Below are 16469 nucleotides of genomic sequence, written 5' to 3' on the forward strand. Positions count from 1 at the left end.
CTGTTAGTAAGGATTACTAACTTTCAGGCGGGGGGCAGGGGGGGGGGGGGGCTGTATTTAGCAGTTTATCAGCCGGTACAATCTCCCTTACAAAATAAGATAGAAAAATCAGGGCTTCATGAACTGCACATGGATCAGCTGAATAAGCAATACACTGAAACCATGCTTTTACGCTTTTCAAGGTACTTAAAAAAAGGGTGTAAAATGTGGGTAAATGCAAATTGTGGTAAACAATTACGTATAGTATACCCATTGCATTTTCGCACTTTATGTATGATATATGTGCTTAACAGTCATCCGAAGACCTATCACGGACTTGTTTATTATCTAATAACAACCGCTGATGTAACTAGAACTATCTGCAAAGCAGGAATGTTTAACTCAATGTCATAAGTTATAATCGAAATTTTTTAAATCCTGCAACCGTAAGTCATTATTTAAACAATGATATACTGCATTAGTCACGTATTTTTCATAGCACAACACGTTTCGAGATTTCTTTTCTCGTTGTCAAGTGAGAATATGTACATAGGTATTTTGTGTTGTGTTTGAATATGTGTCATTCTGTGCCTCTTGCAATGTAGTTGTCTTTTTGATGATATTAGGTACTGTGCCTCCTCGCTTATGTGGAAAACCACGCATACGCAAAGTGTCACTCACATTGTTTGTTTGTGTAACATCACAAAAATACATACGTAAATACTACACTTGACAACGAGAATAAATTCTCGAAATACGTTTTGCTCAGTACGAAAACAATACATAACCGACGCTGTGGTTAAACTAAAAACATCTGAGAAATGCGAAGTGAATGATGTTGTCACCTAGGCCCTCGTGCCACAAGTGGCCAAACGGCGAAACATGCTACATATGGTTCGACTTCGACAAAGTTGTGACGATGATGGCAACAATCACGTAACTGCGTTTGCGAAGCAGGGACAGCTTGGAAATGGTTGTGATTGGTCATAATGTCTTTATTCGAACGAACCTACTTACTCCCTCAGCCACCATGCCAAGTAGACCTTGGCAAAGGTGGGAGACACAGCACGAATTGTTCCAACTTTTACGGGTTCAAATCCTATTGGTGGAGTGCCTTCGGTGGCCAGAAACTAAACCACTTAATATTTGTACACACTGCTGGACACCCAACATCATGCCAGCGTCATTTTTTTTCTCCATGAACATTTTTTTCGTAGTGCGTAAATAGACGGAAAATTATAAATATGTTGATGCAAAATGGGGTGCAAATAAACATTGTGAACATAGGAAATTAGGCAGAAACAATAAAAAATGTAAAGGGCGGGAAAATGTTAATTCCTGGAATGTAAAAGCAGGGTTATACTTTGTTTCCCCAGAAGAAGCAAATAAATAAGTTTGAAGGAAAGCGAATCACTACATATGAATCCACTGCTGATGAAGCCCCAGCATAATCCTGTACCGAACAAACCATTTTATTTCACAGTTACTGACAGTTTGACAGTGGGAAGTTTAAACAGCACTATCAGAAATGTTGCTTCTATTTTTTGAATGGACACAAAATAAAGGCAGTCAGAAGCAGTGTGTGCATTTATTGAAATTGCACTGGGAAAGAAACTATAGAAGTCAAGTGTATAACAACAGGGCCTTACATCAATGTGTGCCACAAACTTGGTTGATTTTGTGCAGCCTTCTGAACAGTAGCTTTCAGACATCAAAGAATTCTTAAGAAATGAGTAAAAACAAAGCAAAGATTTAAAATTGTGTAAAACAGGTTGCAGTATTTCTCAATACTTTCTGATGTGTGCAGTCAGAAATTATAAAAGCTAAATTATATGAGTAAGACTTAAAAGTTTTACGAGAAAAAAAATGAGTAAAGACTTCTGAAAGTCTAAAATTAGTATTTTGATGCAGTTCCTATCTTTCCAAACCAGACTTCACTGAGAGGCTTTTCATGAACTAGATATCACTCAGTTTAATAAGGAACTAAAAGTCCTGGGTGGAACACAAGAAACTGAGGAGTAAAGGTAACCACGTGCTGCGTTGCTGACAAGACCAAAAACACTTCGGAACTTTCTGACAGTTCAGAACTAACAAAACATACATATGAACATGCAGCTACAGTTTCCTGGAACTGCAGGCCGCAATCAGGTACTCGTATACTCGTACAAGGATAATGTAGTTGGTCAGAATAACTTAACTCTCTCTCCCCCATCAGTGTTAACTGCAAGGATGGACATTGTCTGCAAGATGAGCATCATTTTCAGTCTTCTTCTAATAATATCTGGGTATACAGCCGGCTGCGTACCCGGAAATTATTAGAAGAAGAAATACGCTGGCAAAATTTCAGAAGTCACATTTTCAGTCTTGTTTATATGCCTGTCAGACACTCCATGTCTCAACTATAAGGTGAGTGGTTGCTTACTCTTCCCATTACTTGTATACCACTCTCTTTATACCCCCCCATACTTTATACACAACAAAGTCTGTTTGAATAGTTTGATCCTTGAGGGATATTTTTTAAACAAAAATTAAATACACTTTCGCAGTGTCTGTGTTTCTTTAACACTAATGCGTTCCTCATTAGTACCTGAAAGATTGTTTAGTAACTTAGACAATATTGAAAGAAAATAATCTAGTAGAAAAAAAGTGTTCCAGAATCCGCACTTGCAGAATATATGTAGAATTACTTGCAAGGAATAAACATGGTCTCTAAGCTAAACCTTTTCCTTAAAAGATCAGGGATGGATACCTTATGAAATGGTAATCCAATGTGTATTCAATTCCGTTGTTTAAATGTAACATTACACAGTATTGGGTAACATATTACTAAGTACTTCATATTGTGTGGCATGAAGTAATACAGAATGACCTGGACACACATCATTATTCTTATGATTAGATTGTTATGTTACACTTAAAAACTTATCCCGTAATAACATTCAGAGTTAGTCTGTCTTAACTATTCTGATATAATCACTTCCACGGAGATGGTTTGGACTATACCATTTACTCCCAGCAAGAGGCCTGACGTATGTATTCTGAGGACCATCATTTTCCCAGAGAGCCTGCCCAACATGCTTACAAACTGAACCAAACATTGGAAATAGCTATTTTGGTGCAAGAGATGAAAAGTAAACAGTCTTCATACACACAGGGACCAAGTCTTTCAAGCTGAAACGTATTGTCAGCAGCATCTGTTCACGCAGGAAAATTAATATCATCAAAAATACCTTGTAATACTGCCACACATACACTAGCAGTGTGTCATCCTGCATGAAATAATCGTGGATCTTTTCATTAGTTGTCGATTCTCTGAGTTGATGAACACCATTCACACAATACCTATCAGAAATTATCGTTTGGTGCACAGGGACTGGTCCAATAATCAGTGTTGCAGTAATTGTACCATACTCCTGTCTCCACAGCATGCAAAAGCTCTTGATGCAAATATTGACAATTTTTGGGATTCTTAAGATTGGATGTTCTGCAAATTCATTTACCCCAATACATGTAACCATCTTCAAACAGAATGAAAGATCACTTTACATTTAGTCTCTCCATCATGACAGACTGCAACAGCCAGTTCTGGTATCAATCTGCAGCTACCATTACTTTTTAAGGTTTCTTTTTGAGTTTGTTCATGACTGTGGAAAATAGCACATTGGTTTTCTTGGACTTCTCTGTTCTTGGGAAAAAAAGAAAAGAAATGCCACTTGCCTCACTGTTTGAGCAAAGAAGGTTTCTGTGTAAAGTCAGATACAACATTACATTAAGCACCGTGTATTATGTTAATAATGCCATAGGCTGGCATCATCTGAGTAATGAGAACATTGTGGTCAGCACAATTTCTACCCAAATTCAGAGAGTGGAGAGGCATTTTTATGATAAGATCTCTGACAATAAATAAAAATGTCTAAAACATTACAACTTTGATTGTCAAACAGAGGGAAGCATATTTCTAAGACGAGCATAGAGTATGAGAAAATTTAAGTTACACACTGTGCCAAAACAAACTGGAGAGCATATAGCCAAGCAAATGGTTGCATCTCACAAGAACAGTCATCACTTAAACTATATGAAGTCAAAACAGTCCGAGATCAATTAAGATGTCTGATTGTTAAATGGGACTAACAAGGTGTAGTGTTCAGGAGCTCACTGTGTCAACCTGTGGCTTCATCTTTCATGCTTCTCAGCAGACTAACATAATAAAAGGAAAAGCAATGAACTTAATGATGGCTTGTCCACACATTCTACTTGCTAAACTATCACCAACAATCATTTTAATCTAACTATAAACATTTTTCACTGAATCTCTTTGCGAAGATGCTCCCTGGGTTTTCAACTGCAACAGTATGATGTATTTTTCTGCTACTTCAATCTTGCCTGATGAAAGAAAACTGAAACTATTTTCATAGGAATTCATTGATCAAACATTACCCGGAGATAGCTGCCCCTGCATCCTAGCATAAACTGGTCAAACAATAATGAGTTTTTTAACAGACCTGTTGTGAGATATCTTCTTTCATTTCAGGATTGCTTGTTCTGGAAAGAAGAAATTCACAGCTGGCGTGATAGTATTAAGAACTACAAGTTCCAAATACAAAGAAACATAATGATCATGAAAATCAACAACTAAATTAACCCTAAAATTTTGACTTTTTATTGGTGCTAGATGTACATTAGTCACTGGAGTAGTAAACTACTGTTGAGAATCATCTTTCAACAATTTAGCAAAAAAGAAACTCAAGGCATTTTACAAGAAAGGAAAGTATTATATATGTATTAACAAGGTGTCACTTTCCAGATGTTACAGGATTACAGAGACCAAGGTGAACAATTTAATCCTGCCTTAATTACTCTTCCTGGTCGCAGAAATACCTAGGCCAACAATCAAAGCAGCAATAGTGATTCCCTGAGCAGCTATTCGAAGGCGCATCATGTATTGGGACATCCTTCGCTGTCCTGTCCGGAAACTCCATAGACCATAGGACAAAGCACAAAATGTAGCTAGGCAACCTACAATCAGAAAGAAACTACATCAAAAAGCTCATTTACCCTATATAGGAAATATCACAATAAATTTAAATTCACTCCAAACTTAAAAAGCCAATGTGCATCTTCATTTTTTCATCTAATATCTGTTAGATTCTAGACATGCAGCCCCAGAAATTCCATTCCTTCAACTGATATTTCAGCAGTACATCTTATGGCCATCATTTGAATGAGCTGACAGACAATCTACAGTGTGTGTGTGTTCTTGGCTCTCAAAGAGCTTTTAATTTTCTAATCAGTGTATTTTTACTACTTATAAATAAAACAGTTGTTGTGCTGCTGGATTTTTTCTATTGCTCTTCAAAATGTGGGAGAGGGCAAGTCATTTTTGGTACATTCTGTATGTACAAAAAATTGATTGTTTCGGATATTTTGATGACTGTCCCTTTTAAAGCAAGGATTTAAAATTATAATATGTCTTTTCACTATTTTGAATGCAGCAGTTTGATCAAATTTAACACAGGTACATTTAATGTGAACACTTAATTACAATTACTTTTTTTTGCATTTTGTGGGACATTTTACAGTTCTGTTTCCATTGTGTAATCTTTTTCTGTTGGGCAAAGAGATCCCTTGACTTCACCACATTCCAAGAAACCTTCTGGTATACTATCATAACTGACCCATGACAGCTACGACAAGTTGTCATTAATGTGATCTTCACGCTGGATTTACCCCAAAGCACACACACATTATTTGGAACTGAATTTCAGTGAAGTGTGAAGACTAAATTTGCCAAATAGTTTGCTCCCATTTCCAACCAAACTGAGTGACAACACAGCAAGGCAGTATAAGACCACATAGTGTGACTGCATCATTCCAAGTGACTCTTGAATACAGTGGTTCAAACTGCATGTTCTGTGCATTTGACAAAATTTTCAAGTTGTATAGAAGCACAATAATATCGTGAATAATTTATGCATGGCTGGATCACTAGCACATTAAGGTACGTCTATGGCAACCATGAGATGGATCCCTAATTGTAAGGGACCTTTAGCATCATTTCAAAGCTGTGGAAGAGATTTCTGGAGGAAGGAAACATCCCGGGGCACGTAAAATAGAAGGTAGCATATCTGCAGTACGGTACTAGACATGAAATTTAAATCTATCCAGATAGAAATCTTCCAGCAAAACGGTTTTGGCATTATTACCTACACACAGTATAATAATGGCAAAAGTTGGCTCCTCTTACTGATCATATGATTTCAGGGAAAACATTGGTTTACTAATATGCACATTCCACTGCCATATCATTACAGTTGGAAATAGTCAGAGGTGTGCACACATGAGGTATGCTTGCTTGTTTGAAAGTGTGAGTGTGTGTTTTCTTTTCTGAAGAAAGGTCTGGCTGAAGGCTAGGTGTGTCAACCGTCTTCTCATTGTTCCTGTCTGAAACACAACATGTAATTGTCAAGGTGAGCAGCAATATATGGTTCTCATAACATTGCTGATGTAATTACCTACAACAAATAGCTCAGACCCACCCATGTTAATATATTAGCTTTATTGACAACAGTCAGGCCTGATCATTCTGGAGATCTTTACATATAAAACTATATGAGTAGAATGCTGCTATTACAACACTTAGCATGACTCACGCCCCATCCTTAACAGCTCTACTTCTGCCAGTATAATGAGTAGCTGGTCATATATCTTACACAAGAGACAAACCTGTAGATGAACTAAGACTCAACTTGAAATACATAGAAATTACTTGTTGTACATAAAACACCAGGAGATTCTTTAAGGAACAGTGCAGGTTGAATTCTTGATATTTTTTTTTTTTTTTTTTTTTTTTTGTTTTAAGGGTTGTGAAATGTTGAACTTTGCTTTATGTTCCTTATAAGTGGAAAAGCAAGGGCTGTTGGCACCATTCAACTGCTGTATCACTGAAAAGTTGAGTGATGTAATAATCAAGCATAATGGCATTGAACAGCAGCTGTAAATGCTAACCTTCAAGTTAGAGTCTTGTGGTGGCTCTATTCCATAACATAGAGGACTAATAGCTTCGTTCTTAAATTATCACTGATTCCTTGAATGTGGAATGGTTCCCAATGACATACTGAGCAGAGATCATCATCATCTATAAAAACAGGAGAAGATCAGATCCACAAGATTGTGGTACAAAACTATTCAACTGAATCTGTAATAGAATTCTAGAATCTTTTCTAGATTCAGACTTAATGAGCTAGCTGGAACAAAACAGCCTCCTCATTCTGAACCAGCATGGATTTAACAATCAAAAGGATGCAAAACCCATCTTGTGCTCTTCACACAATACACTACAAGCCATGAACATAGAATTCAATCTACTGTTCGCTTGAAACTCTGTTTTCTTTAATAGGTGTCTTGTTCCATTTTAGAAGATACCACACTTAATCAGTGAAGATGGTAGGCAGTACAGTAATTAGTGAGAGAGTGAAAATTGTATTGGCATTAGAAATATTTGTAAAATGCTTGTATAGTTCAAAAAATCAAACAAACACAAATAGTTATTAATGAAAATAATAACTTCTAGAAGTAACAGAAGATGAGGTGACAAAGCCATTTGAGGCACGGCGAGAAAGAGGGTAATAGATTGTAATATTTAGGAAGAAATTAACAATAATTGAAATTCTTGAATGGAACAATACTTAAAACAGGGTACAACAACCATTGACCTATAGCAGACTGGTGTGAAGTGCACGAAAAAGTACACAGATTCACAGATACAACCACACAGACACCCAAACACACAGCAAGATTAATTACTGATTATTAATAGCAGTTACTCACACACAGACATCCAAACACACATTCCTGCAGCGAGATTGACTACTAATAGCACTTTCTTTGGTTGATGGAGATGAGATGGTATAATATTGATTATTGAGAGCATTTGCCCACCCTGATCGAGGTGGGGAAGGGTAGGGAAGGAAGTATGAGGCAAGGGGGAGTTAGGGGATAGCACAAGGCCGGATTTTCGATAGATGACTCAAAAGCTGCACAAGATGAAAGGTATTCAGAGGGTAGAGCATTTAAGAAATATAGAGAGAAAGAGGGAGTGGGGTGGAGTGGAAAAGGAGGGAGAAGAGGAATTCAAGTGAGTGGAAAAGTAACACCAAAGGAGCTTCCAAAATTATTTACAGACCAAAAGAAGGGTAAGACAATTCCCCTAAAATCAAACAACGATGTTATTGTAGTGCTTCTCATTAAAGGGGATGGGCTAGACCAAAAACTACAGACCTATCAATCTCTTGTCCATACTAGATACGTGCCACAAACAGCAAAGAATTAACAATAGATAGTAAATGGGCAGAAGGTCAACTGGATTTAAAATAGATCATCACAAACCATCATTTACAAATCATAAAGAAAATTACAGAATTAAACAATGAGTATGAATTACAGCTTTCAGTGGAATTGCCCAATTCTGAATTTTTGAGCCATCAGTCTTCACAAATTTGTCTCTCATGCCAACCTATTTATCTCAGAGAAGCACTTGCAACCTATGTTCTCAATTATTTGCTGGATGTATAAGAACCTCTGTCTTGCTCTACAATTTCCACCCTGTACAGCTCCCTTTAGTACCATGGAAGTTATTCCCTGATGTCTTATCACTCTGTCCCTTCTTCTTGTCAGTGTCCTTGATATGTTCATTTCCTCACTGATTTTGCAGAGAACCTCCTGAGTGTTTATCTCATCAGCTCACCTAATTTTCAACCCTCTTCTATGGGGCCACACCTTAAGTGCTTCAATTCTCTTCTGCTCAAGATGTCCCACAATCCGCTCCTGATGACCATACATTTCATCAAAACATTGGGCAATTCTGGACTGACTGGTGTGTTGGTCAAAGAGACCCCAAGTCACCAAAACTGTTCGCACCAGCCCTAGAGGAGGTCTCTGAATTTCTCAACTGGGAAAAAGAAAGAATCTCTGTTAACGTATCACATCTGAACCATCTTTGGTTTGCTGATGACACTGTATGTTTTGCCTCTAGTGCAGACAAGTTGCAACAGCTAATAGCGGTGACAGATGGTACTGCAGCACATGCTGAAGTCTAGGATAAGTTGGAAGATGACAGATTGTGAGTTGGCACTTTCCATTCATTAACTAGTCCTGAAGAATTAATAACAAGGACATCCACACTCAAAACCCTTATTCTCGTGCAGGTGTTAAGTTACTTTTTTGTTTTGTTAGCATGGTCTTTCACTGGTCATTTCTTAATCATCATCAACAAGCTGTCAGCATGGTACCACACAAATATTACTGAACGACTGCCCTGCCTGAAACCCAATACGAGTAGCAAGCTGCCTATCTAATAGCTTACAAGGGCAACAAGATTTTGATTTCCAATATTTTGTGTGGTTATTGACCAAATTTAAAAATATTAAATGCTATCATAATTTACTTATTATGAGTTATAATCTTTTGTGTTAAAAGTTTCACATGATAAGACCATTATTATTGTTAAAACTGTGTTTATCTTGCACTTAGCCATTTCCTACCAAACTTCACCCATAATTTAAAACATTTATGGAACTACTTCTCACTGACATCTCCACAAAATGATGAAAGGAAAAAAGTTTCTCGCTTACTACGCATTTTTGATGTTTGTACAGCAAACCTTAAGCATCAGACATGAGGTTTTAGTTTATTACTTCTTTACTACCAACTTTATTCACAACAAACTTTGCAGACAGTGTCGATGTATACCACTGAATGTACCTGCAAAATTATATCATTGAAGTCATTGGCATTCAGATGTGTGAAAAACTTGCTTTTGCTTAAAATGAAGTGCAAATTACCCAGACTAAATTCATCCAATGTTTCACAATAAGAATACTTAGCAATTTGCAACAAAACTTTAAGCATAATTTCAAAACTTTTCTAAACTTCTTCTGGCTTACATGCTTAATGTCAAATATTTAACACATTAAAGTAATCGCACATCTGAAGCTGTTTTATACATGGGAGTTCGATTATGTAAGGAACTGGGGGTTTACAAGTTTTTTACTAATCCCACTAAATAAATGCATTAGTAACACAGCGATAAGACAGTTGTACAGTTAACAACAAAGCCATAGACTCAAGAGATGAGTTACTCTATTCTGGAGAGTTGAAGACAATGACCATATGAATCAGGGAATAGACTGAAGTAAAAGACCTAATTATAATTAATGAAAATTAAATTGAGATGGCAAGATTCGTAATCAGGAGAATGGATGGTAGATGGATCAAAAATAGTTGATGGATTCTAAAAAATAAGAAAAGACTGTGTTAATTACTTTATGTACACTCTGTGGATGACATTACAACAGATACAGAATCAACATTGGAGCATTTGTGTGGACAACATAATACATGAAGTAAATTATGTGAACTTCCATGTTTTTAGACTTTCATAAAGCTTTCAATTCAGAGCTACAACACATGCTTAATATATTCTTATAGGATATCCACTCAGACTTGCAACCATGTCGAAAACATCTCAATAACACAAACAATACATTTTACTGTACGGAGAATCATTCAAAAATGTGTAAGTACTTTCAGGAGTCCCTAGTGTGCTGAATTGATTTCTGTTGATATTATATTTTGATGGTTATGTGGAGTGAATTAGCAGCAGTCTCCAGGTTTTTTGCAAATTAGACTTATTTATGAAAATGTGTTTTTTAATAAATTAATGAAATCAGTGTCAATATCCAGTCACATGTTAATAAAATATTCACCTGCTGCATGGACTAACAACTAATTCTTAAATGTACAGAAATGTAATGCTGTGTTATTAACAAAATAGCAAACATGGCAGTTGTTAATTACACTACTGGAGTCACAAACACCTGACTTTTCAGTGTTTATTAATGTGACACGGGAAATCGCACAGGTTCAGTTATATGTAAGTCAAACATTATGCTTCAATTTATTAGGAAGATAATGAGATATCAGTGTACAAGATTAGACAAAAACACGTAGATTAGCAGACAGAAGGCTTTAAAGGATACCACTTTGCCCATTTCGCCATGCCAGATGCCTGCTATTCTGAATCTCTAATTTTTGTACAGCACTTTATATGGAGATGACCAACCAAATGGTTATCCAAATGAAAGGCCACTGTGAAACTATTCAGAACAGAACTGGAGAATTAAAAAACCACCCACTCCCACTCTACAGTACAACTGAAACATAAAAAAAACATTGTGTATGTTGTCTATACATAAAATCTTGTGAAAAATGTATGCTGACAACTAGTTCTTCAGGATGCTTAAACAATGAAATTACCTTGTTAGATGGAATAATATTCCCAAGCAACCTGTGTGTAGGCCTATGTATTTAGAGTAGACAGTTGAAAACTATCTTTCTGTAAGCAAGTAATAAGGCAAAGCCCATAATTTATGTTTCACCATATGAAGGAAATTGCAGGTTGAAAGAATAACTGGTCAGGGAGAGCAGAGCACCTATGCCAATGTTGACATGTCACCTGATATGATTTAGGTAGAAGCTTGTGTCACAGGTACCAGTATGGACAGACTAGTTTTGAAGTGCACTATTCTCACAAACAATTATGGGCCACATTCATCTACAATTCATTATGACTACTGTGAGGTAAAGAATGGTCATGTGATGTTACAATTCAACAAAACTTTGGCACATTTAGGTTTACATTTGGTAAAATAAGAATTTCCTGCAGTTAGAAATCACGTGTGTACTGTAAAGTACTTAAGACATCTCTGCAACAGGTTTATTAGTTTGAATTGTATGTTTTTTTCCTACTTTAGGTGTAAACTACAAATTATATATTCGTTAATGAGGCAACGCCCCTTTTTTGTTGTAAAACACGAACATACCAATATTCTTTGTCAACAGTTTATAAGCGGTCAAAATAACGTGTCTATATCAAACTCTGCCTTCTGTACTGTACTTGCTGATGGATACCAAGATACAATCATGATGTGACATCCGCCATCCACTTGATAACAACAAAGTATTTTAAAAGAACACGACACCGTCATGCATCATACGAAATATTATAAAGTCTCCAAAATCTAATGTGCATCATCATAAACATCTTGGATATATCAACACTTTCTGCTAGCATGTATGGTGTTTGAAGGACAAAATTTACAGATTTATGACCTACACATAGCCTCGCTCTATATGGCTAAGTTATATAACATACAATCAAACGGAAAAAGCTTATTAAGCAAAGCGATCACTGTTCCGTTAGGTAGCTATAATGTAGCACAGCAGCATATGACACATGCAAGAACTTATCACTTCAAATCAAATCGCTAACATCAAAAACAAAAATCGTACCAATTGGAACTAAGGGATTTTCTGACACTTTGCGTGCGAATTTTTCCCTTGTCGTTTCCTGTGTGTTTGTTGCACGGACATCCTTTTGCAACTGTAACCAATCAAAAGTCGGTTCGGGCTCTTCTCTTGATTCTGACTTTGAATTTTGCATTTTCAACTCTTCTTGTTAAACACTTCCGAACTTCATTTGTTACCTAACAACTGTGTTTACAGTTCGCGACGCAGCAGCACGAGGTCGCTGCTACTAATGTTCCCAGGAAGGCGTCGCTTACGTTTCTACAAGTAATATTTGACAAAAAAATATGTCAAAGCTTTATAATTATAGTTAAAAATCACTTAGAAACGTAAGTAACTAAACGATATAGACTGCAAAGATTATCATAGACATAATACAAATACGAGTGCTATACAGCATGTGCCCCGATTAGCCGTGATCGTCTAGTGGTTAGGACATTGCGTTGTGGCCGCAATAACCCAGGTTCGAATCCTGGTCACGGCAGTGGTGAAACACTGTCACGGCGGGGCTTATTTTTATCGAATTCCGTTTGAAAAATGCAATACACTGTCACTGCGTGGACTATTTTTATCAGATTTCATTTGCAAATTACTAAAATGAATTATTAACTTACTGAATAAGTTTCCGCAGTACTCTTCACTTACATTAAAACATTTAAATTCCGTACACCAAATACATTTTATAATTTTTCAAGCAAGTGAGTGTTGAAATACGATTTGTATCAAGCACTACACCATGATTGACACCTGCTTAAACATTTATTTACTACCCAATACAATTAAGAAGTGTAACTGCTTTCTGGCATTCATTGCCAGTTTCTTCAGATATCGCTCCCGCATCAGTACCGGTAACCTATATGGAAACTAAACTATTTTGTTCCCCGCGAGGTATATAGATGTCAATGTATTTGTTACGTTAAACTAGTGAGTTAATGTATTTTTGCAGTACATATCTGTCTAAGAAAGTATTGTCACAAACTACCCTCTGGCTATTGAGACCTACTTACAATAGTGATTGAATATGTAACTCGCCGCATCTGTCTATTAACACAGCTAAGCATTTTTTTTATTTCTTTTACGGTGTCAGTCAAACTACGTCACAGGGTACTGCAATTCTCGACGGAAACTTGCAGAATAAAATGCGTTACGGTATACTATGGCAAGTGAAAACGTCTTCAACCTGAAGCATGAACATGCGTCTTCATAAACATAATAATAACAACAAATATTCAGAGCCACTCACCTACTCCCAAGTTACGCAGCGGCGAATAGTCCTTAAAAACTGATTTCCCATTTCTTCCAAAGTAGGTAAACAATTTTTTAATTGTACAAAGATTGAATCGGCAACACTGGATTGAAAAGCTAACGTATCAACGCAAAACATTTTTTACCTTGTAACAACTCTTTTATTCAAGCAACAATCAATCCCGAAGAATACTTGTTTACTAACGGAGCGGGGAATACCATTCGTCAGGGGCGAGTGCTCCATGTATGTGCGCAGACCCTAGATTTTGCTGTTCTGCGCGCTACGTGCTTTCGAGAAGTTCGCTCATTTTGCGCGCGCACATTCGAGTTCATGTGACTTTTGTATTGCTGCTCTTAGTAATAATTCCGACTTGGTGTATGAAAACTGAAATCCGAAAACCTAAAATAGCAGTATTACCTATCATAACTTTTCCAGTGATCCAGAAATATTTGATCTGTGTGTTCAGTTATACATCTACATCTATACTCTGGAAACCACAGTGAAGTGCGTGGCAGAGAGTATGCCCAACATTTCCTGTTCCATTCAATTTTGGAGCGCAGGAAGAAGGACTGTTTGAATGTCTCTGGGCGTGCAGTAATTATTCTAATCGTGTCCTCACGATCCCTACATGAGCGATACCTAGAGGGTTCCAGTATATTCCTAGAGTCATCATTTAAAGCCGGTTCTTGAAACTTTGTTAATAGACCTTCTCGGGATAGTTTACTTATATCCTCAAAAGTCTTCCAGTTCAGTTTCTTCAGCAGATCTGTGACACTCTCCCACGGGTCAAACAAACCTTGACCATTCGTGCTGCCCTTCTCTATATACGTTCAATATTCCCCATAAGCCCTGTTTGGTACGGATCCCAAACAGTTGAGCAATATTCTAGAATGGATCGCACGAGTGATTTGTAGGCAATCTCCTTTGTAAGCTGACAGCACTTCTCCATTATTCTACCGCTAAACCGAAGTCTACCATCTGCTTTACCCACTACTGAGCCTATGTAATTCTTTTCGTATCCCTGTAAAGTATTACACCCAGTCCTCTTTTTTTTTTTTTTTTTGAGTTGGCCAGTTCCATGAGTGACCCGTTGATACTATAGTCACAGGATACTAGGTTTATTCGTTTTGTGAAGTGCACAGTTTTACATTTATGTACATTTAGAGCAGGTTACCAGTCTGTGCACCACTTTGAAATCTTATCAAGAGCTCACTGAACATTTATGCAGCTCCTTTCAGCCAGTACTTCATTACAGACAACAGCATCATCCGCAGAAAGTCTGAGGTTGCTATTAATATTGTCTGCAAGGTCATTAATACACAATATGAACAGCAAGGGTCCGAGCGAACTTCTCTGGGGCTCACCTGAATTTAATTTGACATCTGACTATGACTTTTCATCCAAGATAACATTCAGCGTCCTCCCTACCAAAATGTCCTCATTCCAGTCACAAGTTTCACTTGACACCCTATATGGTCGAATTTTTGGCAATAAGCATAGCTGTAGAATTGTGTCATATGCTTTTCGGAAGTAAAGAAATGCTGCGTCTACCTGCCTACCTTGATCCAAAACTTTCAGTACGTCAGTGTGAGAAAAGTGTAAGCTGGGTTCACATGTTCGATGTTTTCGGAATCCATGTTGGTTGGCATGGCGGAGGTCATTCTGTTCAAGATAACTCGTTATGTTTGAGCTCTGAATATGTTCTAAGATTCTACAACAAATCGATATCAAGGATATTGGAAGGTAGTTTTGTGGATCACTTCAGCTGCCCTTCATGTGCGTTTTCTAACTACTTGGCACGGCTTTTTGTTCGACACATGTACGATACATTATAGTAAGAAGAGGGGCTAACTTAGCCGCAAATTCAAACAATGGAAAATCCAGGATGGAATGTAACAATATCATAAGAAGGAAAGTTGCTAGTAGAGATGGGCAAACTGAAACACGCAACTGTTTCGAAACAAATGAAACAGTACAATGTCATGTTTCGATACGCTGTTTCGAAACAGTGAAACAGTTTGTGTTTTGTAATCTAATAAACCTAGACATTTTATCATCTTGAATGTCTACTGTATAGGTATGTCCATATAAACACAAATGAGCTGCGAGAGCGCTAATCATATCGCAGAAAGTATGAAACTATCACTTAGGCGTCTTGGCAGTTTCGTATTTCATGCAGCAAATGCGCTGCTTTCGTGTCGTGTGACTTTCATACTTTTCAATTGGTTGAGGACAGCCATAGCTGAAGACAGAAGAACCACCACGAACGGAGCTGGAGGTGGGAGCGAACTGCAGAAACAACGGATATGGAACTGGGATTCCCACATTCCACTAGTATGGGAATATGCCCATCCTGCTAATTCCCATGCACACAAAGGGAATCATTGTGGATAATAGGCACAGTGACTATAGACTCACAAATAATTCGAATAAATAACAAAATATAACAGAAAAAATTTTGTCTTTCAAGGTGTTTCGAACCGTTCCTGTAAATTCATCATGCTTCCCAGCCCTTCCCGTTCACCATTACACTATCAGTGATATGTCAAACAGATTGCTTGCAATTATACCTTCATTAAATTTATGTATATGTATAATAACTGTCGCTCTACGCCTTTTTTTATTCAAAATGTTCTAGGTTTACTTGCGTTTCTTAACATGATTACTGTACTTGAACAGAGAAAAGTATGTTATAAAAAAAGTGTAATTTAACTGAATGATTTTCACATATTTATTATTTTGAATGTGAATAGTATGCGTTGTTTTATTGTTTGGTTAATGTTTGCAAAGCAAATGTTGCGCCATTTCGGAATAGGACAGTCACCTAGAAACGAAGCTTTATTTTCGGATATCTTAAGCTTCATGCTATTGCTTGTCAAAA

General features: G+C 37.1%; 1 protein-coding gene and 1 non-coding gene across 2 annotated transcripts; one reads left to right on the plus strand and one right to left on the minus strand.

The window, feature by feature from the left end:
• Positions 1 to 4616: 4616 nt before the first annotated feature.
• Positions 4617 to 12547, minus strand: LOC124787774 (HIG1 domain family member 2A, mitochondrial). The gene is made up of 2 exons (XM_047254669.1): positions 12328 to 12547; positions 4617 to 4995 (listed from the first exon to the last, which is right to left on the minus strand). The coding sequence occupies exons 1-2, from the start codon at positions 12476 to 12478 to the stop codon at positions 4829 to 4831; spliced, it is 318 nt and encodes a 105-aa protein (XP_047110625.1). The 5' UTR covers positions 12479 to 12547; the 3' UTR covers positions 4617 to 4828.
• A 207-nt stretch (positions 12548 to 12754) lies between these two features.
• Trnah-gug lies at positions 12755 to 12826 on the plus strand. The gene has a single exon. It is a non-coding gene; the product is annotated as a tRNA-His (tRNA).
• The last annotated feature ends 3643 nt before the right edge of the window (positions 12827 to 16469 follow it).

This window comes from Schistocerca piceifrons, chromosome 1, assembly GCF_021461385.2.
Source record: "Schistocerca piceifrons isolate TAMUIC-IGC-003096 chromosome 1, iqSchPice1.1, whole genome shotgun sequence".
NCBI classification, from domain to species: domain Eukaryota; kingdom Metazoa; phylum Arthropoda; class Insecta; order Orthoptera; family Acrididae; genus Schistocerca; species Schistocerca piceifrons.

Excerpts from the sequence above, each read along its gene's own strand:
- LOC124787774 (XM_047254669.1), bottom strand. The coding sequence starts at position 12,478 with ATGCAAAATTCAAAGTCAGAATCAAGAGAAGAGCCCGAACCGACTTTT. Across the intron at positions 4,996-12,327 it reads AAATCCCTTAGTTCCAATTG|GTTGCCTAGCTACATTTTGT; the intron begins GTACGATTTTTG and ends TTCTGATTGTAG.